This window comes from Monodelphis domestica, chromosome 7, assembly GCF_027887165.1.
Source record: "Monodelphis domestica isolate mMonDom1 chromosome 7, mMonDom1.pri, whole genome shotgun sequence".
NCBI lineage: Eukaryota > Metazoa > Chordata > Mammalia > Didelphimorphia > Didelphidae > Monodelphis > Monodelphis domestica.
In genome coordinates this window covers 16156796-16172155 of record NC_077233.1, presented here as the reverse complement: position 1 = coordinate 16172155, position 15360 = coordinate 16156796, and the positions used below count along the sequence as shown (strand labels likewise).

The 15360-nt window shown below is 41.3% G+C and overlaps 1 protein-coding gene across 2 annotated transcripts in view; it reads right to left on the bottom strand.

Moving 5' to 3' along the window:
• BMPER (BMP binding endothelial regulator) overlaps window positions 1-15360 on the bottom strand; it is a 308190-nt gene that overhangs the window by 7840 nt on the left and 284990 nt on the right. For both annotated transcript variants that reach the window (XM_007499951.3, XM_001365000.4), the window contains one exon: window positions 4943-5073. In XM_007499951.3, coding sequence (XP_007500013.2) covers window positions 4943-5073 — 131 coding nt within the window. The remainder of the gene's footprint in view (window positions 1-4942; window positions 5074-15360) is intronic.

The following is a 15360-nucleotide window of genomic DNA, read 5'->3' as shown; positions in this document are numbered from 1 at the left end:
GTTGTGAGTTGCATTAACAGTAGCATAACTTTCAGGAACAAGAGGGTGATAGTTCCTCTGTACCCTGACCTCATCAGACATTATCTGCAATACATTGATAAGTTGGAGAGTGGTCAAAGGGTGAAAGAAGGGCCTTGAGTCTATGACATATGTCCACTGGTTGAAGGGGATGTTTAACCCTATGAAAAGAAGACCCACGGGTGACATGAGAATAGTTGAGTCTATCATGTGGAAGATGGATTAGACTTGTCCTGCTTGACTTTAAAGGAAGTAGCAAGTAGCAGTGTACATAAGCCGTAAAGAGGTAAATTCAGTCAATGTTGGGGAAAATTCCCTACCATGATGGCTATCCCAAAATGGAATAGGTTTTTTTTTTGGAAGATAGTGAGCTTCCCTTCCTTGGAGGTCTTTAGGAAAGAGACTCAACAACCATCTGTTGGGTATGAAATTCATGAGATTCCTTTTGTATATTAATTGGACTAGAAGACTACTGAGATCCCTTCCAGTCCTCAAATTCTGTGATTTCTTGTGAGTCAGGAAAGGTTTCTTGTTGAACGTACCCACCTGGATGACTTGCTGGGAGGTGTGGCATGCAGTGGATAGAGTTTCTGGCTCTTGAGTCTCAAGACTGAGTTTCTATTGTTTACTTCCTTCTGACTCTGGGCAACTTACTTGACCTTAGTTTCCTCATCTATAAATTGAGGGGGTTAGATTAGTTGATCTCTGAGGGATCTTCTAGATTCATGATCATATTAGACACAGAGCTAGAGAAGACTTTAAAGCTATCCAGTCTAAACCCCTCATTTTATAGATGGGGAAAATGAGAAGCTAAATGACTTGACTAGGGTCACACAGCTAGTGAATGTCAGAGGTGGCATTTGAACCTAGGTCCTTCAGTCTCCATGCTTGATCTCCTCTCTCTTGAATTGCTACCAACTAATAATTACGTTATTCATTGGTAAGGATTAATTTGCTAAAGAGATATCAGTCATTATTCTTCATTAGCCCACTCCATCCTTTCTTCCTCTGATTTTGTCATTTGTTCTCCCTTCACTACCAGATAATTAATTTCTCAGATGCTTTTCTTCTCACTCTTTGAACACTGAGCAAAGAGGCTTTGTTCCTTCTTGAAAAGCCTGTGGGCCAAGCATCAATAGTTAGCATTACTATATTGCTTTATGTCTTACAAAGCATGTCCCACACACAAAAGCTCTGTGAGGCCAGTAGTACAAGTATTATTATCACCCATTTTATGGATGAGAAAACTGAAGGTTAAGTGATTTACCCAGGCTTATGAAGCCTGTGTGGAAGACCTATAGCTAAAGTCAGTTGATCCCATCTCTCTAACTCTTTCCACTGAGCCAAACTGCCTCTGGCCAATGGAAAACTAAGACAAAATTATTAAAGTCATGGGCTAGACCGTTGGTATTCTTATTGTTACCCATGTTCTCCTTCAATAAGGCACAACTTTGAAAGAGATCCAGAAAGAAAGGCAAGGGATAATATGTGTGGTTTCAATTCATGTGCCCTCCCCCACCTCTACCCTCTTTGCTAAATCCTCATTGGAAGTTGAGTTAGATCACAAATAACTACAAATTAAATTATATAAAAGCAGAAATGACCTCTTAATTAACTTTTTATTTTCCCATGTAATTAGCACATGGGTTTACTTAATGTTGTTGGATGAATGAATGGAAAACATTGTCAGGAAACTAGAACTGAATCAAACAATGTGCTTATATGGAAGTAATGTTAGAATGGGAGCTCCTAGAGGGCAGGGACTTTTAGGGGAGGAGGGGAAGAGTATCTTCAAGTGCCTAACAAGGTATCTGCCATATAAGATATGATTGAGAAATGCTTGTTGGTTGATTGATTGGCAATAAACCCCCTTAGTAAACATAGATTTGTGAACACAAAAACTGTTTTGTTTTGGTCTTTGCATCTCCAGCATCCAGAGCACAGTAGGTAAATGTTTCATGATCAAATGAGGCACAATCCAGGAGAATGTAAACTCCTTGAAGGCAGGGATTATTTTCATTTTTGTCTTTGAATCTCTAGTGTCCAGGGCAGCATGTGACACATAGTAGGCACTTAATGTTTCTTGAATCCAATTGAGTTGAATGATAGTGGAGAAAAAGGCAGATGGATGCTCAAAGACAAAGGTGATTATTTCTTTCTGATCCCAGACTATGAGCAGATTACCCCAAGAGTAATCCTTCACAAATCTCACTCCTCAGAGCACACCATCCCTGCCTCAGTCTGTCCTGACTTCCCCCTGGCTAGGCAACGTAGACTAGGAAATGAAAGTCACAGCCTGCTAAACTTTAACACAGGCACTGAGCTTGGCAAGGAGAAACTGGGTTTGCTTAATAATGGAAAAAATCACTGGAGCAAAGGGTCTGGAAGTCACTCAGGGATTAAATTTTTGATCCCAGCAATTGTAGAGCAACAGAAGGAGGGAATTGGTTCAGAGGCTGGATGAGCTGGATAAGGATGTGCCTCCTTTGTGGCCCCTCGGGGTTCTGACCAGGAGCCAATAGAGGTGCTCCATGCACACTCCCAGAGCTAAGCTTCTTAAAGCAAAGGAGAGAGCTGTCCATGGTCTGAAAAGAATGACAGTTTGGGGCATTCTGATCAGAGCTTGCATTTCTATCATCTTTCCTATCTAGGCCAATCATTGGCTCTGTAGGCATCTCAGAGTAGAAGAACAAAGCTGGGGCAAGTCCCAGCAAAAGGTCAGGCCTTTCCTCAACTTCCCCTCCCAATGCCCACTTATTCATGGATACTAATATATACTCAAACATTTCTAGTAAACTGAATTTTGTTTCAAACACAAAGAGGCCAGGGAATAATTAAAAACAGCTATAAATGTAAGGTTACACAGAAAATTCAAATTCTGCCTAAGTGTTAGCAATTTCTCTAACTGGAGACTCAGGCAACAGTGACTGAAAAAAGAATTATGCATCTACAGTGAACTCCCTAAAGCCAAAGCGGCACCAATTGGGCCATTATCTTGTCCCCTAGGCTTAAAATGAGCTAATTATTGTAACGAGATGCTTCACAAGTACTGTTAGTAGAAATATTGGAGGTAGCAGCATGGAATAGTAAAAAGAGGGTATGGGATGTCAGTTTCTTGAGGCCAAGGAACATTTTGTCTTTATCTCTGTATTCCTAAAACCTAGCATAGTGCCTGACACAAAGTAAGCATTTATTAAGCACTTGCTGAATGAATGAATGAATAAGGACCAAGCTTCAGTTTATTCATGACATATAGGATTGTAAATAAAGGGAGGCACTCAATGTGTCATGATATAATTATTCACATGTGATGTAGTGGTCAAAGTCCTCATTTTGGAGACAGGAGAATATGGAATCAAATCCTACCTAAGTCACTTATGAATGTGACAGTGGCAAATCTAGGCCTCAGTTTCCTTATTTGTTAAATGACAAATGAGGTAATCCAAATTCTGCCACTGATAATCAAACATGTCCCCATTTGTTCTTCAAAAGGCTTCCAAAAGCATTATTGGCCAAGCCCAGGTGCCTCTTGGATATCCTTTGTTCACTCTGCCTTTCTTATCCTGTTTCTCACTAAGAGCTTTCCAAGGTCTGGATCCCTAGCAAATGGACATCCACTGCTTTAAGTTTTCTTCATTGTGGTCCCAACCAAAAGCTTTGAATAACAGATGACAAGTGATGAGTAGTCACAAGTTCTAGCATCCTAGGTGAACCTCAAGTGAGTTCCCAGACATAGCCTGCTCACCTTTCAATGTGTTTGACTCTTTAGCCGTCTGCCACTCTGCTACAGTTCATCATGCTAACTTTCTTCAATCCCTCTGGAATCATTCCCTGAGTCCCAAGCCCTTCACCTCATCTAATCTTTGGAAACAGCTGATAAAGGATCCAGAATCTCGGGAAATTCCATATTGCTTTTTTTGGTCCATTCCATTCAAAATCTTTTCAGTTTTGGAGCCAGTTTCATGAAGAAGAGAATAGGAGCTGAGCCAAGGAAACTCAAATTAGTTATGTGATCTGAAAGAATGAGCCCCATTGATCTGGTCACAGGGGCTGTCATCCAGTGACAATTCCAGCGACACTGACTGCTTGGAGGTCACATGAAGACCAAATTTGTGCTGAAATATGCAAGCCCACTTGCTAGAGGAAAGAGGCATGCGTGGTCTGACATGGCCTGGCATTACAAACTATTCGTAATTTCCATCATTGAGGGAAGGGAAGAGAAAGGAGTCATCCCAGGAATCTGGCATAACAGAGAGTACTGGACATGGAATCAGGGAGATCTAGGATCAACCTCTGCCACTGACGTTTACTGCCTCGGTGGCACTGGACATGCCAAATGGGCATAAAACATGGAAGTAGTTTTAGTACCTGCCTTGGAGGGTTTCTGTGAGACTCAAAAGTGCTTTGCCAGCCTCAGAGCACTCTGTGAATGCCTCATTATTAGAACCCCTGACTCCAGTGTTCAATGCAATCTCTCTCTTGCTCTATACACAACTTGAAACACAAATGAAGCTTTGAATCTGTAGCTGATTTCTAGAGCAAAGAGGACAAGATGCCGTCTAGTCCAACCCCCTCCTTTTACACATGAAGAAAGCAAGAGGCAGAACCAGGCAGCCCACCCAGATTGGCTGACTCCAAATGCAGCTTCTTTTGACTCTGTTTCTCTGTCGGAAGAGCTTTTTAATGAAGATAACCCTGAAAATCTTTTAAAATCAGATTGTCAACAAACACCTCCTCCTAAGGGACTGCTGCCTTGCTCAGTGACAGCCTCCTGTTTTATCAAATTGCAGAGTAAGTTTGACTTATTGATCTCAGCCAGGTTTCCTTGTCTTCTGTCAGGGTGTGCTGTGACAATTGTGAGCTGAATTTTTCCCCCAAGGATCCCGGCTTCCTCTCACAGTGAAAGCCACGAATGCTCTCTTACCGGCACAGCTCTGCTCCGGCTTCCAGTGGACTCTGGCCCCTTCTCTTTGGCAAGCCCGGGCATATGCCAGGAAGGATTCACAATAGCAGTTTTTATGGACTGGACACTCACACATATCTGTCACACAGGACCTGTTGGGGAGACGATGGAGAAAAATGAAAACTGGAATCCCCTCAAGCCATCACATAATAAGTAGCACACGGTAATCTCTCTGCCATCTGCAAGCCTCCCATTTGTCATGCATGCAAAGCACTTTCTTCCCTCCTGTCTGATAGAATCTCTCACTTCCTTCTATGTTTGGGGAGGGAGGACTTCCTATGTGGCATCTTTCCTGATCCCCCCATATGCTAATAATTTTGGATTTAGATGTTCTTCCCCAGTAGAAATGCAAGTGCTTGAGGAGATAGAGCGGAGCATTTTGGGGAATGTGTTTGTATCCTGGGCATTTATCTCAGCGCCTAGCATACAGTGGGCTCTTAATAAATGCATGTTGACTGATTGAATATTAGATAATATTATTCAAGGACACTCTCCTGAAGGGAGGTTATATGTATACTATTCTTTAAAAAAACTCCTTACCTTCCATGTTAGAATCAATACTATGTATTGATTCCAAGGCAGAAGAGTGGTAAGGGCTGGGCAATAGGGGTTAAGTGACTTGCCCAGGTTCACCTAGGTAGGAAGTGTCTGAGGTCAAATTTGAACCCAAGACCTCCCATCTCCAGATCTGGCTCTCTACCCATTGAGCCAGTCAGCTACCCCAGTTATGTATATTATTAGCATTATTATTCTTGTTTACATTTTATTGAGGTGGAAACATGAACCAGAAAAGTTAATTGACCTTGTCTACCTGAGCTCAAACTCCCAATCAATTGAAGATTTCAAATCTGAGTCCAAATCCTCTCCCTACAATTTCTCACTTTCCCCACACCATAATAATAAGTTCTCTTGACCTAATATCACTGATGTCTGTGATATGAACAACTCAGTGGGTTGAGGCAAGTTGAAGAGTTAAATCATTTATAAATATTATGGCTGTCCTAAAAATGCTGGCTCCCTTTGTGAACATATGACAAAATATTCCTTGAGTTTTAAGGAAAGCCATAAGTAGCCATTTTGTTCCTGAGGCAAATGTTCAGGAGAGGAAAGCAAATCTGGGGTGCAGCCATAGGAGATGTGATCAGAGGAGAGAGGAAATATGTCCTGGGTCAAGGATAGCATGTCTCTGTGAAGATCAGAGCTAGCTACAAATTAGAAAAAAAGAACTAAAAATCATGGAAATCTATGATTTTGGAGGAAATTGACAGACTACTTTCTGTTGCCTCTAAATTTCCCCAAACATGGCAGGGGTAGACATGGGGAAGGAGGAGTCAATGTACATCAAGTCTAGACTGCAGTCGAGACTTGGGACCAAGAAGAGAGAGGGTTGAGGGAAAGAAGAAAGGAAACGTTCTCATGGTCAGGGCTTTTGGCACCTTCTATATTTTCCACCCTAGCACAAAGACATAATGACTCTACCCTAGTTATGTCTCTCCAAAATTAAGCTGTAAAGGCATAATCTTATCTTTATCCTCCAGGTAAGTTATCCCAAGTGGACTTGGATTTTACACAAACCATTTTGTATGTAAGTTGACTTTCCATTAGGAAGATTAAACATAGATACCTTCAAAGGGACCCAGATGTGTTTATGTAAAATGTGTGGATGGTTGGCAAAAAATAATAATAAATGCCTGTTTTTTTGGAGGGGGATAGAGAACAGACTAACACCATCTTCTGGGTATCAAAATCCACTTGCCCTGTTCTAGTGGAAATGACATTAAGAAAAGACAGGGTTCAAAATCAAGGATATAGTCCTTTCAACTCTGTAGCTGATCAGAATGCAGGCTGGGGTTTTGTGTTCAATTCTATGTGCCACATTCGAAAATGGAAATTTGCAAACTGAATTGATATTAGAGTATGAGGAGCATGATGAGAATAGCGCTTGAAATGCATAATAAACAGAGATATGCAGTAAATACAAGCCAGGGGAGCTCACACATCTGCAGTTCGCTGGCCTATTATGATTAGCCTCTTTCTACCCAGGGCTTCTGTTGTTTCTGGGTCTCACAGGAGTTCAGGTACTATTTTGTCTCATTATTTATGACAGGTTCCAGTACTTGTGCTCCATCCATCATGTTTATGACTATTTCAGCTCTCCAACTTGACTGTGGATTTTCTTGTCCTCATATCACAAACCCCCCTCCTTAAAAGAAAGGGAAGGTCTAATGTTGATGGAGGTCATGAGCTTGCTGGGACACCTAGTCCAGGCTCTCTAATCCACTGAAGATAATAAGGAATGGGGGAAGATTTGGGGGATGTTTAGCCCAGAGAAGACAAAGCTTAGATGGATCTTCTTGGAGCATCTGAAGGACTCTTAAGTCTGGCTATTTGCTTTAAACATGTAGCTGCCACTCTGCTCATCATCCCCACCAAAACTTGGATTCTACTCAGAACCACACTGGACCCTAATGGATGAACATGTTTCATCCTGCCTAGATCCAAGTCAACCCTTACCTTCCAGGACCATCAGTTCCATAATACATAAACCTTCTCCTCTTCAGCACCCTCCCACACCATCAGAAAGTAAATTCTTTGCAGGTAGGGACTATCAGGTTTCCTTGTATTTGTCTCCATAGCACAACCATGTCAGCAAATGGCATAACTACTTAAATGCTCTGCTTCTCTATCTAATAGAGGCAAGGGCTTCAATCTGATATTAAGATGACCTTCCTAATGATCAGAGAGGCCAAAAATGGAAAGTCATCTCCCTTGATTTGAACCAGAGGAGACTGAGTGACCATCCTAGAAAGTTCAACGATGATTTTTTGGGTCTCTTCTAATTCAAAGGACTTCCCTCATCCAGATAATCCAACAACTAACCCCACTTCTGTAAAACAAATCACCATGGACACAGAGTAATAATTTAGCATGAGAGCAACTCTTTTGCTATGGCTACAGTAACAAGCAACATTCAACCAAATCATCAGTGACCCTTCTCCTTCCTTTTCTTCTTCCTCTTTCCTCTGACTTTGCTCTCCAGGAAACACATCTTCTGTTTCCTAACAAGGGCCAATGGGATAGCAGGGCTTCATCACAAAATTTCACCTTCCCTCCTACTCTTCTTAAATTTATCTATAGAAATTTATTGACACCTGATGTCATTAACTGATTCCACAAGAAGGTTTTGGGTGAAATAATGTTGCAGAGGGCAGATGGTCCTATAAGAGAGCAATGCCAAATGGAAACATGAGCAGCCCAATGCTCAAAGGGAGTGGGACAAGCCTGGATCATTCATATTATATGTATCGTGAGTGGAATGAGGCAGACACGAATGAGCTCAGCCTTGCTACCAGTCAAGAATTATGCAGGACAAAAGGTCTACAGGATATCATCTAAGACACAGATGAAAAAAAGTCTTTGGTCAGATTAAAGGATAACTCATGGAAAGTCCACTAGAAGGCTGTACTGGTTTCCCAGTTGTGTGAAGAGAATTAAAGGGAGGTTTGCAGCCCCAAATGTGTTATTGTAAGAGGAAACTCCCCTCTCCCACAATGCCTGTTCCCCAAGGATTTAGCAGAAAATGGGAAGATTTGCACAAGATGGAAAGGTATGAAAGGGTTGCAGTCTATAACTTTGGAGAGATCACAGAGCCATTGGAGTGTTTAAGGGTGGTAGGATCTATTCAATTCCCACTAACATTGATGTCTACTATGAATCAGGCCTATGCTAACAAGCGTCAGGGATAGTAATATGGATGGGACCTATGTTTTGTTTTGTTTTTTGGCATAGGGAATTCTTAGATGAGGAATCTCTCTTCACTAAAGCAGGCTAGCATCTTCTTTTGTAATTTAAAGTCTTAGAGAGTTTTCACAAAGATCAACAGGGTACGTAGCTTGACCAGAGTCACCCAAGAATTATATGTCAGAGGCAAGACTGGAACTCAGTTCTTCCTGGCTTTGGGACTGACTCTATTTACTGCACCACAGCTCCATCTATAGGTAATGGGGATACCAAAACGAAGTAGTCTGCCTTCAGGGAGCTTACATTCTGCTGAAGAAACACAACATATACACAGGCAAATGAGAAATATGTACAAATTAAATTCAAAATGGTTTGAACAAGGGAGATGCTAATAGCCAAGAGGATTAGAAACTATTTCATGTTGGAGGTGATGCTCAAGCTGATCTTTGAAAGGAGTAAAGCATTCCAAGAGGCAGAGATGAGGAGGGAGAACATACCAGACACAGGCAACTGCCCACACAAAGTCATGGAGGAGGGAAAGATGGACTGCTGAATGTTGGGAAGTAGGTCGGTGTGACTAGAACAAATAGTTCATGAGGGGGAATAATAGGAGATCGATCTGGAAAAAGAAGTTGGAACCAGACTATGTACGGCTTAAATGCCAAATACAAGAGGTTTTTTTTATCTTAGAGACAGAAAGGAGCCATTCAGACTTCTAGAGTTGGGAAGTGACATGCTATAGGAACAGGACTAAGTTTGAATGTACAAATGACATTATTCTAGAAGGAAGTTAGCCAAGCAATGCTATGGAGCACATGTCTATCCTGTACAGTTAGATGGAGTTATAGCTCTTTCCTTTGCTAAAGAAAGCATGTTTCCAACATATTAGAGCTATAATCAAAACACCAAACATTGCTCTGCTTCCTAACAACAGCACATCTCAGAATTTCCTCTCCTGCCCTCTCTGGCAGCACAAATGCCCCTTTGGGGGAAAGCGAAGTAAGCCAAGTGTGCCTGTCTTTTTACCCAGGTATAGCCTTTGAAGTGTAGAGCTATGTATAAATGATTGACAAAATGCCCAAACAGCTTAAGTGTGAACACTGAGACAAAAATCCATCCGTACACAGTGAGAGCCTGGCCAAGGAGAGGGGCAGCCCAACATATGGAAGCCAGACACCTAGAAAGAGTGTTCCTCCACCAAGTCCCAACCCACCCCTCCTCCCCCAGGAAATTTCTCCTATTTCAAATGGGACTTTTTAATCTGGAATCCAGACTGCCTGAAAGCAAAGTCAGGGCTGGAACTGACTTTGCTACATCAACAAGAAGGGTTAGGCTAGGGTACGAGGAAACCTGACAAATAAGGGCTTTGGCTAGAATCAAAGACTCTTAACCCAGCATCTAGGAACTTGTTGTGTTTGTTCTGGTTTCGTATTTTGATAACTACATCCAAATAGCAGTAGTTTTCTTTGTCATCCTATGTTTCTTATTTTATGTGGTGAAAAGGTATATTCTGAGAAGGGGTCTGGCCGTAGGTTTCACCAGACAGCCAAAGGAGTCCCCAACAGAAAAAAAGAGAAAAAATTTCTGGGCTAAATGGTTTGTGAAGCCCCTGTAGCTCTAAGGTCCCAGGATGCTTAGCTGCAGCCCTGGGTCTCCACCCTTCCTGCAAAGAGTGAACAAGAGTGGGAATATAGCTAGTTGGTGGCTTGAAGTCTATAGGTGTGGGAGGTGAGGCAATCCAACTGGAATGAATTCTGTTGAGTGAACAGAAATGAGACTAGCCAGGCTGGATGAGAGCCAGACCACCAACCGGTACCTATATACCTAAATTCTTCAAAGGGTCCTTGTTCCAACCCAATTGCAGTGACAGAGAAGTAACTGAAAGCAGGAAGCACCACAGAACTATGTAGCTAAGACATTCTACTTTAGAAAAAGTCATAAAAAGAATGCTTGATGGTTTACAAAGTGCTTTCCATTTATTATTATTTTCTTACAGATTTGACCCTCACAACTATCTGAAGGTACTATAATGAATATTCCCATTTTACAGATGAGGAAAATAAGACTGAGAGATTAGTCCCACAGTCAATGAGTATTGAAGGCAGGATTTGAATTTAAGGCTTCTTAATTACAAGTCCAATGTCCTACCTCCTTATGCCAAATGATCTTTCTCTTTGTTACCCTGAAACAAAGGTCCACAGTACCAATAATCTACCATGGATGTTGTAGAACTGTGAGTCACGAAACACAATGAAGAATTTAAAATGAATTTCATCCATGGGCAAGGGAAAGCTGCATGATGGGATTGAGCAAGCTGCAATGCTTAATAATAAACCCAGATTCAGGCAGGAGTTGCCAATAGCTGTCTCTATTAAGATAATTAGAATAGCCCCAATTAGAAGGATTTCCCTACACTGAGCCCTAATCCATCTCTGCAAATCTGCTCCAGACTCTAATTCCAAATTCAATCTCTGGAACAATGAGAACAAGTCTAATGCCTCTTCTATATGTCAATCCTTCAAAAACTTGAATGCCCTGCATAAATGGAGATTTTGAACCTTTGACTTCATTCCCCAGAAGTCTTTAGTATTTCCCAAAATTCCCTATAATGTCTCCATGTTGGCAAGATCACATTATTGGTATTTAACTGGCTGCAAGCCAAAAAAAAAAAAAAAAGGGATGGGAGGAGTTACCTCCAGTTAAATACCAATAATGGGATACTAAGGACTTCTGGGGGATGAAGTCAAAGGTTCAAAATCTCCATTTATACAGCCCTCACCCCTAAGCCTTCTTCACCTTCAACTAGGCATTCCCAGGTTCTTTGACCAATGTTCAGCAGACATGGATTCATGGCTTTTGTCATCATGGCTGCCCTCCTCTGAGTGCTCTCAGGTTCATCAAAGTACTTTCTTCAATGGAGTATCTAAAAGGTGGATTCATAAAGCAGTCCAAAAGGACAAATCTCCCCTGGCAATAGGATCCTATGCACGCCCCCTTAAATCACATCCTATCGACGCCAAGCCTTGGAGAAAAATCCGATGATCATCACCTCCTGCCGATCACAGCAATAATAGTTTTCAACCAAGGCTTTCTAATGGCTAAGAAATATTCACATGTCAATACTGACAACATCTCTGAGCCAGGAGCATCATTACTCTAATTAGAGCAAGTTATGGGAATAACATCACCGTGATGCGGGGCGCTAGACAGAGAGACGGTCCAGCCCAGCTGGGTGCTGGTCGTGGCTCTGCTGCTAGCCAGCTGTGTTCCCTTGGCCAATTCCCTGCACCTCCCTGGGCTTCATTCAAATTGAGGTCCTTTCCAGCTCTAACATTCTATAACCTTGATGAAATCCAGGTTGTGGGAGACTCAACCTGGGGTATCGCTGCAAATAACGAGCGAAGGGAGACATCCCATGTGGATGGATGATACTGAATGAGTAGAAACTGCTCTTGGTCTGTTCTCCTGGCCTCTTGCTCCAGAGCCTTCCTTCAGGAGAGTAAGGCCTGTTATATAATCAGAACTGCATGAATTGCAGTCGACAACATAGCTAGAGGAGGCATGAAATAGTCTGGAATTCTTTTCTGGAGCGAAGTCCATTTGGTTTTAGATTCAATATTCCTATTTTTCTTTATAAGGAAAAGCTATGAACTAGGGACATTCTCAGATTCGTAGAGGATTTCAGTTGGCTCTCCTCTGACTTTGTTTCCCTAACACAGAAAGAATGCCCAGGCATTTCTTGGATCTGCATCAATGCTTTTTTTTTTCCTCCTAAGTACCTTGTATTAGTTATCTAATTTGAACTTTCAGCAAACTTGTGGAGTGGGAACTATAATTATCCTCATTTTACAGATGAAGAAAGCAAGGCAAGGAGAAGTTAAGTGGCTTTCCCAATGCATACAATAAAATTTACAGTTTTGCTGTTCAGTTGTTTGTCATGTCTGACTCTTTGTGACCCCATTTTAGGGGTTTTCTCAGCAAAGATATTGGAATGACTGGCTACTTCCCTCTGCAGCGCATTTTATAGATGAAGCATTGAAGCAAGCAGGGTCATGTAGCTAGTATGTGTCTGAGGCTAGATTTGAACTTGCAAACATGAGTCTTCCTGATTCCGAGCCCCATGCTTTAGTCACCAAGCCACCTAGCTGCTGGAAATAGAATTATCATACTGTAGAAAGAACTCGGGGTAAGAACTTTTGGGATGAAAAGTGATCACACTGTAAGACGCAACGAGCAGATAGAACATTGTTCACTAAAATTAAAAAAAAGGCTTAAAATCTATATTGTTTGAAGTTGTGACATCCTTCAATTTACTTCCTTTATTCTAATCAATCCCTAATAGATCTGCAAAACTGCCAGGAAAATCCTGGCTCCTCTTACCAAAAAAGTCTGCCCCAAACTTTGGTTTTCTTCTCAGATGAGGAAGGAGACTGTCAATTCACTTCAATTCCCTTCTTCAGAGGAAGTCCAAGGAATGTTCTAGCATGAAGTCCGGACCAATGCTTTCTGCTCCCCAAACACTGGTGAGTTCTTGTAAAAATGGGAATATCACAAGGGCCTAGATTTAGATCTGGAGAAAAACCTAGAGGCCATGGAGTCCAGACTCCAAGTTGTACGAATGAAGAAACTGAGGCACAAATTGCTTTGAGAGATTTTTCTCAAGCCCCATAGGGAGTGAATACCAGAGACAGGTTAGGTTTGGCACCCTGGATCTCTGACTCCAAACCCAACACTTACTTCCACTCAAGACTTCAGATCAGGAGCTTCCTGACCCAATAAGCATACACGCCACCAAAAGAAAGGAATTCAGTGTTCCCAATGAAATCCACTTCCATGTTAGCCATTGGGCACTCGCTACTTATTTCTGTTATCTCAACCCAAAGCCCACATAGCCTGCTGGTTATGAAACTTTCAGTACCTGAGCAAAAAGGCCCCCAAAGCCTGGAAGTCTCTTTTCACACTTCTTATTGGAGGTGCTAACCTGTCTCCTGAAGGACTATAACTAGGGTAGGGCACCAGGGCCTTAACCTAGGTGCTAATATGTAGCTCTAGCAGCTGTTGCCATTCAACAAGCATCTATTAAAGGCTCGTAAACGAAGAAGATCTAAGAGGAAAACTTTTATGAAAATAAAAAATATATAAAAACATACATATGTGTATACATAGAGAGAGAGACAAGAGAGAGAAGGGGGCAGGGAGAGAGAGACACAGAGACAGACAGGGAGAGAGACAGGCAAACAGACAGAAAGAGAGACAGAGACAGAAAGAAGAAGAAGGAGGGGGAGAGAGAGAAACTAAAAAAGGTAAATGACAAAGATGCCCCAAAGTTGCCAGCTCCTGGTTATATAAAGACAATGATCAAATAGTCCCTGTCCTTAAGGAATTTATTTAACCTCCCAGCTCCCTTCCCTCAATGCCTGGTCCTCATAGAAACAGATAAGAACCCTACATTTTTCAATAAAAAACACCATACTCTACTGATTCATAGTGAACATGTAGAAAATAAAATATGTTGGATTACAAAGAGAGCCAATAACATTGAAGTATAGTTATCTTTCTATGTACATTTTTAAATGAACTAATAAATCCCTAGGGACAGGTGCTTCAGTGGATAGAGTGCTGGGCTTGAAGTCTGGAAGACCTGAATTCAAATAGGGTCTCAGACACTTACTAGCTGTGTGACCTTGGTCAAGCCACTGAATTTCATTTGTCTCAGCTTCCTCATTTGTAAAATGAGCTGAAAAAAAATGGCAAACCATTCTAGTATCTTTGCCAAGAAAACCCCAAATGGGGTCATAAAGAGTCAGACACAACTAAAAATAAATAAATGAATAAACAAACAAACAAACAAATAAACAAACAAACAAATAAATGAATGAATGAACAAATAAATAAATAAATGAATGAATGAATAAATAAACAAACAAACAAACAAACAAATGAATGAATGAATGAATAAATAAATGAATGAATGAATAAATAAATAAATAAATGAATGAATAAATGAATAAATGAATGAATGAATAAATAAATAAATAAATAAATAAGTGAACCACAAAAAAACCAGATCTTTGTTTTGCCCAGGGACACTGAAAAGGCCAAAGACTTGTGGAGGTCATACAAACAATGTGTCAGAGGCAAGTCTTGAACTCTGGTCTCTAAAGTCAGTTTGCTCTCTACAACTCTAAATTGCCTCCGGGTGGGGGTTACAAGCTCTTTGATTTTAGTTTTGTTTCAAAGGGACCTTTTTTTTTTCGATTTTACTTATTTATTTATTTGTTTCAAAGAAAGACTCCGTGGTGAGACTAGCATTTGGGGTAAAATGATTCAGGGGTGAAAACAAATGGCAACTTAAACTATTATTTAACCCCCAAATTGACTGTCTTTCCTTCGATATTAGCTCCATACCAACCTGCCCAGCTCTGAACGTGGATGTTGGGCGCCTTTCTCCCACTTGGGGGCGCTCTTTAGCACTGCCCCCCCCCCCCCATGCCAAGGTGTCCACCACAGCCTTTGATGTCCCGTGGCACACAGAGTAAACACCTAATAAATATTTGTTGATTGACTTTAAAAATTCGTGTTGACCGTTGTAGGAAAGGGGCCGAGGAATATGTTTGGCAATGAAAATGCCAGAAAAA